This window comes from Melopsittacus undulatus, chromosome 1 (assembly GCF_012275295.1).
Source record: "Melopsittacus undulatus isolate bMelUnd1 chromosome 1, bMelUnd1.mat.Z, whole genome shotgun sequence".
Classification (NCBI taxonomy): domain Eukaryota; kingdom Metazoa; phylum Chordata; class Aves; order Psittaciformes; family Psittaculidae; genus Melopsittacus; species Melopsittacus undulatus.
The window spans coordinates 40,766,648-40,782,681 of NC_047527.1; the positions used below are offsets into that span (position 1 = coordinate 40,766,648).

At 37.8% G+C, this 16,034-nt stretch overlaps 1 protein-coding gene across 3 annotated transcripts in view; it reads left to right on the forward strand.

Annotated features, from left to right (window-relative positions):
* The window catches only part of ATP6V1H (ATPase H+ transporting V1 subunit H), a 49,458-nt gene extending 33,661 nt beyond the window's left edge, over positions 1-15,797 (forward strand). For all 3 annotated transcript variants that reach the window (XM_031052315.2, XM_031052314.2, XM_005152548.4), the window contains exons 13-14: positions 2,628-2,741; positions 14,837-15,797. In XM_031052315.2, the coding sequence (XP_030908175.1) occupies positions 2,628-2,741; positions 14,837-14,897 (175 nt within the window). In that variant the 3' untranslated portion in view covers positions 14,898-15,797. The remainder of the gene's footprint in view (positions 1-2,627; positions 2,742-14,836) is intronic.
* The last annotated feature ends 237 nt before the right edge of the window (positions 15,798-16,034 follow it).

Here is a 16,034-nt window from a genome sequence, read left to right on the forward strand (position 1 = left end):
TGTCTTAAGTGCTTTTTTCTGAGTGTTTATTCTTAACTCTTAACTGGATTGTCCTTCAGCCTTCAAAGGTTGCAGAGGTTAATTTGAACTGAAATTGAGTTTACCTGCTGCACACAGTGGAGACCTAGAGTGACAGTTTTGGCTAACCTTTCTCTTTGTCTGACAAAGTAAAATGTTTGTTAAACTTAAGGACTACATTTTTGCTTGGCTGTTCTCTAGTGGTGTCTGCTTAAATAATTTTAACTTGCCTTTAAAATTGCACATTGAGGACCAGGTTCTCAAGGCAATAGCACTGTGGACTTCTTATGAGGGTCAGCCACATGTGTGTTTTTAACAATGGAACAGCAGAGGTGCAGTATGCCATTGGTGTTTCCTGTCAGTGAAAATAAATGCAGGCTAAACATCAGCCTCCAGTACAGCTTCCATGTGGCCCAAAGGTTACTGCTACGCAAGATAACAGTTTCAGTCACTTGAATGCTGTGAACATGGGTTTTATGTTTTGCATGTACAAGAGATTGACTCCTAGAGCCATTCCATTGCTTAGGTTGTGATTTAGAAACAGCTTAACTGCATTCCCTTTTTTATCTTGATCTGCTTTTAGATATATAGTGTGGATTTTATATTAGTATTTTCTGCTATAATGGTCTAAGTTATTTTCATTTGTCATCATCTTCTGTTTCCTTTTCTCCCTTTAAATGGGCCATGTTAAAATCCAGCTCTTCAGCATCCAGAAACTTGTTTGAATTGTCACTGTTTTGGCTTGGTGCACTGTTGTTATGGGGAACTGCAGAAGTTGTGTGTGCATCATAACTGGCTCACTGGGATCTGTTGCTGTTGTAAAGTAAGCAGTAGCTGAGGACAGGGAAAATAGAACTAATAGTAGTGTTTTGCGCAGGTTTGGAACTTGAAGGAATAGGATTTACTGTGAACCTTCCTCACACTTTCCTTCCTGTGGGTATAAACCACATGTCTGGGAAAGGATTTGTACCATTAGGCAGTGTTATGCAAGAATGCTGTTCTCTGGCTCATCATATTCTTAGCCATAATTTCAGTGATGTACTGTCATCTGAAATATCCTATTACCATTTGTGATTATAGGCTTTTAACTTTTCATTTTTATCCTTGTGTGTTCCTAATGTAAGGAAGCTTTTGAGTTTAATGGCTTGTTTTACCTCAGTTCCCGAAAATTCAGTGTTCAAGTCAGTCTTGTAATGCGGAAAAAATTCTTGTTTGTGTTTCATAGTCTTGTCCTCGTGTGCAGCGGTTTTATATATAACTCATAAAAATGTGAGGCAGCTGAAGGCAGGTATAAACATTTTTTTTGACTCTGTTACATTGCTAATAATTTTTTGAATTCTTAGCCATGATTTTCCAGCTTAAAACAATTGCACTTCTCTGAATGCATTTCTGTTGTATGCAACATCCTTGTATGTTTTAATATTTCTGGGAAATAATATTCCCTGTGTTCTCCAGGGTGGTTTCGACCGAGTCAGAAAGTGAAACGGCAAATTCTCTTTTTTATCTCCATGATACGTTTTTATACTTGTTATGCAGTTTGCAAAAACGTGTTGTGCAGCAGTAATGCGTTAATTTGGCCGTGAAAAGAACAGTAATAAAAGCAGATAGCTGATGCAAGTTTAGAATGGCAGGATAACACCAGGTTAATAGTAATGCAAAAGATAGCCTCTTCACAGGATATTATGTTTAACTGCTCAGAGACCTGTGAGAGAACTGATGTAAAAAAACATATGCTAGTCAGTGAATAATCAGTTCATATATTCCTTGCAAATTCTCTCCAACCTTTCTTTGTTATGACAGACTGAAATGTTGCATGTAGAGTGTCATCTGGATGGTGGTACTTTTGCAAGTTTAAAGTGTATTGCTTTCCATATTTTTTTAAGAAATGATATATTCATGGCGTGATAACAGGTTTCATCAGTATTTTGTGTGGGATTTGCTATAGCTATTAAAAAGTTATGTCTGACTACTGTGGTAAAGTTGAGCTCAAGCATGTGATTTTTCTGGAAATGGTACCTTAGCAGCCAGTTCTGCATCTTGTACAGGAATAGCTGTGGCTCCAGTACAGTTTGAATGTCAGAAAACACTGTGAGGTGTACCAGCTGGTGATTTAATAGGTGTTGGTGTGTTGACAAGCATTTTTTCTGGATTAGGCACTGCTGGGCTGGACTGGGGCTTTAGTCTTGCAAAAAATGGAGTGACATGGTTATCATCGGTTTATGGAGGAAGGGGGTATTACCTACTCCTAAGTAACAATAGCTAGCGCAGTACCCTGCCAACTGGGTAAATAACACTCTGTGCAGAGGGCTTCTTCCTGGATTGTTGTTCATTTCAAAATTTATGGAAGTAGGTAGTGGGTAGCAAAGAGGAGTCTAATACAAATGCTTCCTGATGCTGTGAACTCTTGAAAAAAATTAAATTCATAGGTAGTATGAGAGATCTGCATTGGTAATGTGTCAAATAAGATGTATATGTTGGGAAACACTTTCACCAAACATTATGTGACTTAAGCTTAGCCTCTTAATGCTTTGAACATAAGGTGGTTGGGTAAGATAGCTACCCAGAAAATGAAGTAATGTCAGTAAAACTGCTCCCCTTCTCTCTTTCAGAGTGATTGAACAACTTGGTGGTAAGCAGTTGGTAATGAACCACATGCATCATGAAGACCAGCAAGTTCGTTATAATGCACTACTGGCTGTGCAGAAGCTGATGGTTCACAACTGGTATGTCAATAATTAATATATGTGATTTGTTAATATGCTACTAACACTGAGAAATATTTGGTGTGGGGAGAGGATTCAAGACAATAGATTATTCTAAGGGGGAATAACATTTTTATGTGCTAAGACTACAGTTTTAAATGATAGAGCAGTATGATGCTGATACATAAGAGCTAGTTTTTCTGTGTATTTTGGTTGCAGTTTGAGTAGCTTCACCTTGCATAATTGAGTGTCACAAGAGTAATTCACTGTATTTCGACTTATCTGAACTGCTTAATGTTCAGTATGAACTGTAATTTAGGCTTGCACTTCAGTACTTAATTGACAGTTGCTTTTCAAAATGCATGCCTGACCATTCTCTTGCATTGTTCTTTGCTCTGGTGCTTTTCCCCCACCTACGCTGTTATTTTTCTGTTGCCATTTTAAGGGTGTAGGTACAATTTTTCTTGAACTCCTGGGGTAGCAGAAGCTTAAGGTCTGGTTGATTATATGAAGTTGAAAATCACTTGTTGGTATCTCTTTCATCAGTTGCTGAGAATAGTATTTGAAATGAGGTTTTTCTTTCATAGTTTCTTGACTAGTTCTCTAATAAAGCTCCAAAACCCCAGGTTCTGGTTTGCTCTGCCACAGAACTTGCTGGTGGGTGATGCTGCCTTTCCACAGAGCACAGGACCTTTATAGTGAAGAGATGAAGGACCAAAGTTCTGAAAAACTTCAGTGTTCATGAAATAACTTTGTTTACCATGCCAAACTAATTAATTATGCTAAGCATAAAGCACGGAGAGTTACAAATATTAATTAGGATTTCTTAATCTGATTATGAGTTATGATTTCACCAAAGGTGACATTTCCAATTTGGCATTACCTTAGAAAGATAAAATGCAACAGTACATCTGAGTATATTTAAACATAGATGTTGAGATAAAACCAACTAATTTGGTTTTGAATTTAAATGACCTTTTATTTCTGAAGAGCTTGGTGATTGGAAGTACCTACAACTTCTGTCAGTTTTCTCACTTCTGACACAATATGATCTTTTTAAAAGGCTGAGTAGTGATGATGCTAACAGTGTGAAAGTGGTAGGGAACAAGGTTTAGCAAGCACATTCTGACTATTGAAGATGGGCTAGCAAGGCTGACAAAAACTCCTGTCCACTCTCCCTGCAGTGTATCTTCCATAAAAGAAAGATAGTTTTCTCTCTTTCTCTTCTGAAGAATGTTTTTTAACTCTCATGCATGTTATATTAGTTTTATTCTGCTTCCTCCCTCTCTCATACTGTGGGAACCTTCTATAGCAGAGAAACACACATTTACATAACTTACTATATCAAATTCAGAGTGAATGTTCTCCACCCGTAACAACAACTTTGGTAAAAAATACTGAATGTATTGAGTATTTTTAACCAAATACTAGTGTGTGAAGGTGGAGACACAATGTGTGGCTGAGTGCAACCTGATTTTGGGTCATTATTGAATATTACACTCCAGTTTGCTTCTCAGTTTGTTGATATGCTTATTTCTCACTATGCTATTCTCATATTTGAATACTGAGTATTATAAACCAACAATAGCTAAACAGAGATTACAGTGTTGAAGGCTTAGTTACTGAATTTACCTTCTGCGGGGGGGCAGGTCTTATTTCATGTGTGTCCTGATATCTTGGAAATCTGGTAATAAAAATACAAAGCTCTGGTTTTTCTCTAGCACAAATCTCACTGGTAGTAAGTTTTCCTGGATGCCTAACCTGGCTTTTTGTCATTTTCAGGTTAAGCATACTAATTTTAAGAAAATCACATCAGGTCTTCTAGATTTGTCTTGTTTTTTTAATGGTGTGAACATTTCTGTGTGTCTGTTTGTGAACCTTTAGACTTGAGGCAGAGAAGAGTTTACAATTCCATCTAGTTTCAGATCTTCAGAGGTTTCAACAAAAAGGATCTGTTTAAGTGCCATTTTCAGATTCGTATTGTCATCTCTCTAGGGAATATGTTCTTATTTAATTCTTACTGCATCAAGCCTCTGGGACACATTGTCCTTGGTTCATATTTGACAAAGCATGTTCCCTTTAGAATGCACATGAGGTAGCTTGAGCTGAGGAAATGACACACTGTTTGTATGTGGGAAGCTAGATCTGTCTTTGTATAGATCTGGCTTTTGATGTGTGTCAGGACTTCTTCTGTTTTATGGGTTGCGTGGGGAGAAGAGGAACAGTCCTCTGACTGCTGCACAGTGCAGTTCAGGTGCCTACATATTTAGCTTTGCTTTATCGTAAGATGGGTTACTCAGCAACTTACAGGTTTTGCTTATCTTGCTCTTCAGAACTGGGGAAACAAGAAGCCATTTTCCCCTTGCTTCCACATGTGTTGGAATTCAGTTACTTAATTCAGAGCAATTGTCTTTTAGCTTGAGTTTAATTGGCATGGAGCAACTCTGCATTACTATTTGTGACATTAACCTGACTGCCTCTGTCACGCATTTCCTAGCCCTGTAGGCTAACCGAGGGAAGGATTAAAAAATGTTTGCTCTGCCAGGCTGAAGCTTTGGAGCCTAGAGCAGCAGAATAAGGAAAACCTTTGGTACCTAAACCAAGTGTCATGGGACAGCTCAAGTGGCATTCTGTTTAAAACTTAGCTGTATTGTTAAACTGCTAATAGCTCAACTTGGAGACAACTCCCAAGTAATTTAAATAGTTAGGTAGAAGCTGCTCAACTTGTTTTTCCTTAGGGGTTTTTAAGTCAGGGCTAAATGGGGTGAAATCAGACTGTCAGGCAGTCTATTAAATGGTGAATCTGGGTTGGCAAAAGCAGTAACTGCTGTCAGCTTTTCAGATGAGGTAAGTTCAGGTGAAATATTCTAGTTACATTTACATGTTAAATGATCATGCATTTGATGAAGCCGGGAGCAAAGCTATATTTATAGCCTTGCTTAATGTCTTTAAATGGTAATTAATCGTGTGTTTTAGTCTCACTTGCACTGTGTTAGTTGTGGCACCCCGTGCTGATGGTAAAACCCTGTTTTTGGTAGATGGAGGAGTTTAGCATGGCAGTGATGGTGTATATTTTTTTTGTGTGCATCCTGTTCAATTCGTGCTTTAACTATGTATGAGAAACATCATCTCCTTATTCCTTGTCTTTGCTGATGTTTGGCGGCAATACCTAACTTGACCATTTTAGTATTAGGAAATAGCTTTGGGAACCTTGTGCTGGTTGGAACAATGTTTTTAATCATGTGGGCTTTAAAAGAATCAAATAATTCAATTCTAAATTCACAACAATTACACATAGCACTTTAAAGAAACCCAGTATGTGAATCTATACAAATGAAGCACATGCCTTTTGTGTGCTTCATGCACAACATTTTTCTGAACCTAAGGGATGGGATGCTATGATTCAAAGCACCTGCAGCTAGAAGCACAAGTTTCTTCTGTAAGCTGTGGAACACAGCACTTTGTTTTCAGGGCAGTGCAAAGCAATTTCAGTGCCTGAAGTAGATCAGTGGGAATAATCTCTTGTCTTTAAGATTTGTGAACCTATAGCCTCCTGGCTTCATTCTGAAGTCAGTAATTCTATCCTATTTCTTCACTAAAATAAGAGCTAGATGAAGAGCTAGGTGAATTCTAGATGTTCTGCATTTAATGAACCAATTTAAATAAGCTAATGAAATAATTTATTTTTGACCTTACAGGTCATCAAGAACATAGTGCATTAGACTTGCTTGTCTCCTAGCCAGGTTAGGCCCAGGAAAAGTTTGCTCATGACTCGTGTAGTAAGTGCACCATATTACCTTAGTCTTGATCTGCCAGTAGCAGTGCTGTTTGGAGCTGGGAACCAAGGATCAGAAATTAAGAGAGAATTGTTAGAGTATCCAGCCTAGCTGACATGTGCAGAGATTGATCATGTATGCTCTTTGTTCTTGTGAATATAAAGCAAAATGCAGTGGCTTGACCTCTGTAGCTGAAATGAGCTATTTGCATTCACCACATAAAAAAAGGTGTGGACAGGCTGGAAAGGGTCCAGAGAAGAGCCACAGAGATGATCAAAGGACTGGGAAGCCATGTGAGGAAAAGCTGAGAACTGGGTTTGTTCAGCCTTGAGAAAAGAAGGCTTGGGAGACCTTATCACCATGTTCCAGTTCTTAAAGGGTGGTACAAAGAAGATGGAGACTCTTTTTCAAAAGGAGTCACTTGGTAAAGAAGAAGCAATGGACACAAGTTCTGACTGGATGGACAGAAGAGGAAAATTTTCCATAAGGGAGCAGTCAGCCATTGGAACAATCTCCCCAGGGAAGTGGTGGATTCCCCAACACTGCACACTTAAAATTTGGCTGGACAGGGTGCTGGTTCATCTAGTATGGGTTATGCTTTTCCTGGAAGGGTTGGACCAGATGATCCTTGAGGCCCCTTCCATCCTGGTATTCAGTGAAGTAATCTTCAATATTCATTCAAATGCTACCGAAACCAGAGTGGATCTGATTACAGACTTGTTTGGTTTTCCTCTGGCTGAGTCAGGGTAATGGTGGATCTCATACCATCTTTTGGCAGTTTCTCCCATTGACCTACCTTTCTGCTTATGCCGTTACCTCTGTGCTCAGGTATGATGCCTCAGCTTCCCAGGGTCCTTTCACCCCTGCAGGCTCTAAGCTATAGACATCCTCTAAACAGGCAGACTTTTGGAATAAAGTCTTCACTGCTAGTCAGTGAATTGATACATACATGGAGAGTATGGGTATGTTAGCAGATGATGAACAATGGGAGTCAGGATGCATCATTGGTGCATGACCAAGTATGGTGTTGGAAGTAAAATTAATAAATAGCATACTGAATGAAGCAACAAATTAATACAAGCTTTGAATATGCAACAGATTCATACATGATTTTCAGAGTGCACATCCCAGACAAAATTACTTGCTTTCTGTATTTTAAAGTGTCTTGTTATGTAGAGAGACATTAAAAAAATCTGAAACTGCCTAGGGTTTGCAGTATGCTATCTTTAGAAACTGTTTTTCTATGGAGTTAGCATTGAATATTCAGTATTTCTTACTATTCTTTGGCATAAAGTTTGCTCTCCAAAGCTCATGTGTCTCTTAAAATAGCTTTTCTGCCATGCTTGCTTTTAGTAGAGAGAAGTGCAAGGTGTAATGATAGTTAACTGGCAGCTGTGAAGTTTGATCCTTTCCCCCCTCCTTTTTTTTTAATCCCTGTTCCAAAACTCAGATGTGTAATACTTAACACAGTAGACTTAAATCTAGGGAACAATGCATACAAGATAATGCAATCCACTGTATTTATTTACCCTATTTCTTTAGCCCTCATCATCAGTACAATTCCTTTTTAGTAGATAGCAGAAGTAACTAACAAGTTTGAGAAGATAGTGTGTCCCCACTAAAAAATAATATTTTTAAGAGGACAGTTCCTAGCTAGAATGAGACAAATTAGGCAAAAATCCTATTAGTGATAGGCACACTTGATGCATAGTATGAGTGTTTCATCTTTTTATTTGAACATAAATATGTTCTCTTGTAAAGCTTCCTTCCGTACAGGTAGGGACTGTGGTTTGTAGTGTGTGTGTGCTCTCTGGGATTGTACACTGTGACCATGTTCTGTTATGAGATCTGCATGCTTTGTAAAACACACTTTAATATTGCTGGAGCTTCTGTTAATGTGGAGCAAATATTTTGCATATATTAAACATCCTGTTCAGTTTGCGTTTTCCCATTTCTTTTTCCAAATAAATTGTTCATTTTCATAGGCTATGCTGAAAAATATGTCACCAAAGAAGTAAATTTTTTTGAATAGTTTCACATCTGATTACTGTTACTTTAAAGATTTGATTTCCTGATAGGAAAATTGAGTTAAACTCTTCAGTACATTTGTTTGTTCTTTTTGTTTGCTTGTGCTGAATTATCTTCAGCACTTCTTACAGCTGACATTGGTATAATGGACAAATATTTTATAAGCTTTAAACTTTTTTTTTGGTTTCTCTTGAAATACTTTGCATTGCATTAATCCACTGAGTCAAGGGAGAAAATTGTATTCAGCAAAGAAGTGACAGAAGAGAACTGCAGAGCTTCCCTGTGTGGTAGCACTCCACCTACCCACTCTCAGTCCAACTCTGAAAGTAGTAAACTAAGGAACATAGCTGTACTACTTCTATTTACTACTGTGAAGAGCAGTGCATTTAATGTTTAAAATATACATATGGTATATTTAATATATACAGTATATATGACATATATAAAATAATGTACAAAACTATGCAGTGGCATAATTTCTGATCCAGCAGCATGACATTTTAATATTATATTTCAGGAAGTAAATATTAACATAGCTCCAGGTTTGATAGCACCTGGTTTCTTTATTTTCTTTACTGACTAGTGTGGCTGTGGCTCTGTGACAAGGCAGATAAATCTGTGATGTACCCTCTCCAGCTGACTTCTGGCCACCACTATTGTTTATGTGACACTGCAGTAACCAGGTTCAAGAGAGCTTATTACCAGAAAGCAATTCACCTGGACAAAAAGTACTGTCTCACCAGAACAGTTGGATAAATGCTCCATGAGAAAGGCAGGCATTCAGATTCAAGGGTGGCTGTGTCAGCTTGTCCCCTGCTGGATTAGATGGGGACTTGAGAGACAGTTGCAGCCTTGCCCTCATGTTGCTACTTCATCTATTACTTCATGTTGCTACTTGACTCCTGCTCACAAGGTTCCAGAGGTTGTCACATCTGTACAACAAAACAGTTGTTTTTGCAGCAGTCTAGCACAAGACCAATGCCTTCAAGGGACGCTTTAAACTGCTTAGAGCTGGGAATGCATCAGTTGTGTAGGTTGAATACCTATTTGTGAAGCCATGATAAATTGCCAAAACTGGTGTCAGCAAGTCCAGGTTATTGGATCGCTAGTGGAAATGCAATGTAAAGATGGCAAGACTGTTCTGTCTGTTCAAACATTCCATCTGCTGCCTGTCTTGTGAAATTGTTTAAGTATTTTTTGTTGTATCTTTGATTTGTGTTGGCAATGGTTTTTGAGTGGCTTGAGTCATGTGGCAGACTTCTTATTGTAGCTTTATTACACTTCTGTACCCTTTCATGAGGCATAGACTTCCTTCAGAACTGGCTTTTCAATTTAATTTTCAAAAGCAGGGAATTCCAGGTTTATGTTTAGGTAGAGAAAAATAAAGTCAGTAGTTTTATGTTGTTTTTGTCAAAGGAAAACATTCTGCCTCTTAGGAACCTTAGGCTGCTAAAACAAGCTAGAAATTGCAGATGTTCTGAACTGCCAAATATTTTTTGATAGCTTGGTTCTTTAGTAGGTTGGAAGCAAGATTTAAAATAAATGTTAGAAAAGAGAGAATGTGGCAGTTTCATCCTTCCTTTCTTCTATGCTTCATCCACTTTTCTTCCCTTGCCTCCTAAAAAGAAGAATTTTCAGTTCTTTATAGGTCAGGGAAATCTAACTACACTGGAGTTTGGAGTATAACACTGAAAGCAGTACTAATAAAACAGCAAGGCTTGTTCCCTTTAGCACATGGCCTCTAGAAATCTCTTGTGTGCACCATAAAACTTCCCCATCTGTCAGAGATTGATTGTCCTTTAGTTTGAAATTTTCAGGTAGGTCCTTGTGTCAGTTTACAATTATCTCTTTATTTTGTACTCACTGAATTTGGTGGCTTACATGTTGGATCAGTTCCTTGTGCCTTTTCCTAAATGACCTATAAACACTTGTTTCAATTACCATGACACTTAGGTGTATCTTAACTTGAGGGTGTCAGTGTTTCTCATATACCAACAAACCCAATTAAATGGAATGAAGCAACAGAATGGAATAAGGATTTGAGATGCAACGACTTCATCTATTCACCTTCAAGTTTCCTTTATTTTCTTGGCGAAAGCACTCTGGAAACTGCAGAAAGAGTGTGTTTAAAGATAGGCCCGAAAAAGGGTAAATTGCTGGTGTGGAAGTCTCACTTGGTTATTCTAATATAAATGAAAAGATAATTGGCAAATAGAAATTACTTGCACCTCACCGTCAGACTTATGAATAACCAAGAAAGCGAGAAGATGTGGTGTTTCAAGTTCTGTTGTTCTGAGAGCTAGTTGGGAAATGAAAGCTTGTGTAGTTACTCTCAAAAGTGGTGTCCTACACTAGCTTGTTTTGACACTTCCCCAGCAATGCAGAGCTAATATTTTGTGCTCTTGTAAATTTATACTGAATCAGTTGTTTCATGTTTGAATGCAGTTAACTGTAAATATAAGCTTGTCTGTACCAGCTTCATCTGCTTTGTCATAAAGATGGTTTTCTGTTCCACTGTGAGGAAGACAAAGTGGAACTTATTCTTCCAAAGAGAACTTGGACCTTTGCTCAATGAACTTTCTATCTGATTATTAGTGCTGGAGAATGAATTGCCACCTTGTTCTGTGTTACATGGTTTCTAGTACTGATTTAATGTTAGTGTTACTAGGAACTGTTGCAAGGTACCTTAAAAATATCTATGGAGTTCACATCTACAGTTCCAGCAAGGGTCAGTATACCAAAATGATGCTTAATTCAACTCTATTTATGGGGTGGAGAACGGACTTTTCCAGGTGCTTATTGCCTTGAGGGAGCACTATTAAGCATGTGGTAACTTTCCTTCCCTTTCTTGGAAAGCAGTTAAAGAATAAAGCATTATATGTAAGCATGCACAGTATTACTGGTACATAGAATTTCTCTTCATCATCTTAGAAGATTTAAAATTAAAATGAGCCTTATGTAATGGCTGGAGAGCTGGTGTTTTTGTATTGAGAAAGTGTTTACTGCTTCTGACTGGCTTTTGAAGTATTATATACACTAATACAATGCCTACTCAAGGTAGAAGGCAGCTTTCTAGTGGAGGCAGTTGGTGACTGAATTTGTTGTTGGCCAGGACAGTATTTTGCTCTTTTTCCATGAATTTGTATTTGAATTTTGTACATCTTGTAGAATGCATACTGACATTCTGCAGATCTCCTTGGCCTGTTTAGAAGTGAAAAATGGCATTACTGGGAAGATTGTGTTGCTGAAAGACAATAGGTATGTAGGCCCCAAAGCACAGCTATGTCAAAGTTAGCAGAATATGTTTTGTCTTAAGTCTATAATATGAGCTGATCAGGCATGCATGAATCTCTGCCAGAGTTGTATGTTGTGTACTTCTGTTTCCAAGTTAACTGTCTTGGAAACTTGATGTGCTTGCAAAAGACCAGCCACAATGCTTTTTTTGTGGTAAAGTGGTCTTTGTCTGAAGTAAGTTATGAAGGAAGGACTAAGAAAGTAAGTGTAGAATAGGGTAAAGTGGTCCAGTTTGTGGATTTATAGCTTGCAATTGAAAAAAAAAATCTTATTAGTTTTCACTGTAGCATGCACCTCTAATCTGTCAGATGCTGTTTTCAGTATTTTGCAAAGTCATTTGTTATCATGGTGACAAAATTTATTATTCTTTTATTGTACATGCTCTTACAGTGCGATGTGTTGAATGCTTGCATTCTTAATCGTAATTCAAATTTTGTTGGGTAAACATGAATTCTAAAATCCTGTTTTTCTTTTAACTGAGTAACAGTGCAGGATAAATAAAATCTTAGATGTTGACTTGTAATACATGGTGATGGACACCTATGTCCCACTTACGTGTGAAGATTGAAGCTTACAGTGTTACTTAACCTCCTGATGCGATGAAATACCAGTATGTAAAAAAATCTACTTGCATCTTCTTGCCCTTCTAGTATGTGTTTTAACATAGGGAGAACAGGGGCATACTGAAGCTAATCTCAGTGGAAGATCAGAGGGAGAAGTGACGAAAGACCTGTTAAAATAACCTGTCAGTCTGCTCTCCTAAGGCTGCACATGAAGCTTTCATGTTCAAATGTTGTCTAAATCCCTCCTATCAGTCTCTTACCAATCTCTCTCATCATCTGGCATAGACCAGGCAAGAACTTGATTTGAAATAATAATCAAGTAGAAAATTAACTGGTACTTGCAGCAGCAGATGGGACAGGATTTGTGCATTTCAGTGGCCCTTGGTGGTGGCTAAGGAAGTGATGGGGTAGGAACACAACAGTTTTCACCTGGGTTTGCAGCATGATCGTGTAGAGCAGTAACTGCAGATATTTCCTCTGTATGGGGAAATGAGATAAAAGCTTTTCCTTGTCCCTGGACTTAAACCTCACACATGCAAATGAATGACTGAAATGGCTTTGTAGAGAAGATACTGTGATATCTACTGCATGTCCTTAGAAGTTAAATGTATCCATTAAGGCACTCACTACCACAGAATATCTGACTGCTCTGCCTTCTCAGAGATTTTTGCTGAATACACTGCATTATGATTGGATTTTAGTAAGCCTTGAGCATGCATCTGAACCAGTGTAAGCTATGCAATAGTTGTACTGTTCTAGATTGCTAGCTTGATTGATTTTCCTACTTCTAAGTACTTGTGTGAGAAATTCACAGTCAAAATGGCTCATGTGTGCTTTATAAATAACCTTACAGGCTTTTGATGCTGTTTGCAGATCCAAGTATGCAGCAAGTGAAGTGTCAGTTGCTTTCAAGGCTGGATGTCAGAGAAGTACTAGAATCAGTACATGCCTGAAACAAAGGGAGAAAGAACACTGGGAGAGCAGGGGAGGTTTGGAAACCCTTCTGTAGCTGCTGGCTGTGTCTCTGAGTGGCTGTCAAATTTTGTTTATTTTGGTGGTACAACTTTGAGTCCTGCAAAGCCACAGGAGGGCAGCTCATTTCCTTCTTTGCCATCAGGAGTCTCTACTTTGAAGATGGTAGCCTACCTAATATGATCAAAAGCCATATCTGTTGAGTGCAGCCCAGTTATTAAAATATTGTGATCCTGCTGCAACACCTGATAAAGCTGTGAAGGAAGGTGCTAAATCATAACATATGCGCAGCATCCAAATTGTGTCATTTTCTTTGCTAGTGGAGTTTGAAGTTAACATTACAGGAATTCTGCTTTTCTAGATACTTAACTTTAAAACTGAGAAAAATGATGTTGGGTGGGACAGTTGTGATCCTAAACTTCATTGTGTGGTAGGAATTGTAATGCCTGGGGAATAGCCATTCAACAGGACACTAAAATGAAAACTAGTTTTTGAAATGTACAGTAAGAACTAATATTTTTAACTTTAAATAAAGCGCAAGTGCATATTCTTTATCTTTTGAGTTCTTTTTAAGGCTTCATTCTAAACATAATTTCTCTAAACTGTTTCTTATGTTTAATCTGTGTAGGTTGAAATACCTGTTTAGTGAGGAAAAACTGGGTGCTAAGCGTACAATCAGTAGTGGAAAAGAAATGTGTATGCCTCACAGGTCCCGAAACCTTTATTTCTGCTGGTACAATGGTACAATTATTGAAGTGTATTTTCTGTAACAAGCAATAACCCAGGCACTACTAAATACCACTTTCAGTTTCTTTGTGGCTCTGTGAGATGTTGAGGTGCTTTCATAGGAAACAGTGAAAGATGGGGACATTCACAAGGATTGTGCAGTATAGGTATTGTTGTTCAAGGCAAATGCTAAGAATTTGGAGGGTATTTGTTCCAGTGTTAAGATGACAGGTGTAAAATAAGTGACAAAATAAGCACTTCAAAAACAGGTGAGGAAATTGTTGGTACACAGTGAGCCTGGCTCAAATATCTGTTCTTTTTTCCAACTTAGACATACAGTTCTTTAGTCAGTGTCTATTTTGGCTGGCTATGGATTAAGTTGCCGGTATATCCATCAGTATTACTTGTGCTCATGCAGCTGGGTTATGGGAAGAGAGCCTTTGCCACGACTTCTAACATGTATATTTAGTGAGCAAAATCTGTGGGCTTCATGATGTCACAGTTGCCAGGCCTTTTAAAGATTATGACTGGACTGCTTCTTTTTCCAGTTTTGTTGATGTTTGGTTTGTACCTTACTTTCAGGACAGTAGATGATGGATACCTAAAGCTTAGGTACTCTCATAGTAGCTCCAAATGACTATCAGCAGTAGGCATTATTTAAGGTTTAGTTCTAAGCTTAAAGCTTTTTCCTCTTTCTTTATTCCATACTCCCTGGTTTCCAGAACGTTTCTCAATCTAATTTTTTGTTGTATTTCAGGGAATACCTTGGAAAGCAATTGCAGTCAGAACAACCTCAAACGGCCACCGCACGGAGCTAAACACTTTCGTCAGTTCATGCTTATAACTACAGTATGTTTGTCTTTAAATTAATATCAAGGGAACAACGAAATCACATGTTCTTTGCCTGCTATTAGCACATAAACTTTCCAGCTTTCCTCTGGTGATTTTGGCTTGGTAAAAATCTCTTTGTTCAACTGGTTCTGATGATTATGTGTATTAGCTTCTTGTTATATTCTGAATGTATATGAGGAAATGTGGCTAATATATTGTGTTGTTTAATGTATTTATTCTCGTAATAAAGAATGTTATTAAAGGATATTCATTCCATGTTATAATTGGCCTAGAAAAACTGTTCTTTCAATGAGTTGTCAGTGTTATCACTTCTCAAGAAAAGCAGGTAGTCCCTATATGTCTCCAGACAAATTAATAAAGCTTTTATTTAGTGTTCCACAGGAAATGCAATAGCCCAAAAAGTATTGGTTATCAGTACTACAAATACACAAAGTCTCAAAACAGTGTATAATTTTATATAAAAGCAAGCATATGGGTTTTTGGGGGATGGGGTTAGAGACTACATTAAGAAAATCTGGACATGAGAAAAGAAAAAGAAAACACTCCTGGTAAATTTAAAATTATTAGTCAAGCTGTATAACATCAGCATTAAGGCTGAGCAGAGATCAGGGCTTCTGTCTGTGTTGTTTTGGTTTTTGGTTTTTGGGGTTTTTTTTAGTAACATGTTCAGGAACTGATAAACTTGGAATTTCATGGAGTGTTTTTGTTATTGAAAAGACTTGTAAATATTCGGGTTCTGGGGTCATTCTAAAATCCATTGTATTTCCTTTATATAAGCCAAATAATTTGTTTGTTGATATTTTCTGTTTTGTAGCTCCTCATAGTAAAAAAAATGTAAACATCAATAAATCAAATATGATACTGGATTGGCATGTGAAAACAGTCCTGTTGCGTATATAGGAGCTTGGCCTCAGGCACTTGCAACACTAAACAGTTAATATTCTTGTGATTAATTTTTAGACTGAAAATGGAAGATGAGATAACAACTCTATGCCCTCAGTAGTTTTGTGTGGTGCAAGTCTCTGAGGAAGCTGGGGGTACTTTGTCATCAAGAAAGAAAAGCAAACTGGGAGAACTTTTCTTATCCAGTCTGGATTTTCATC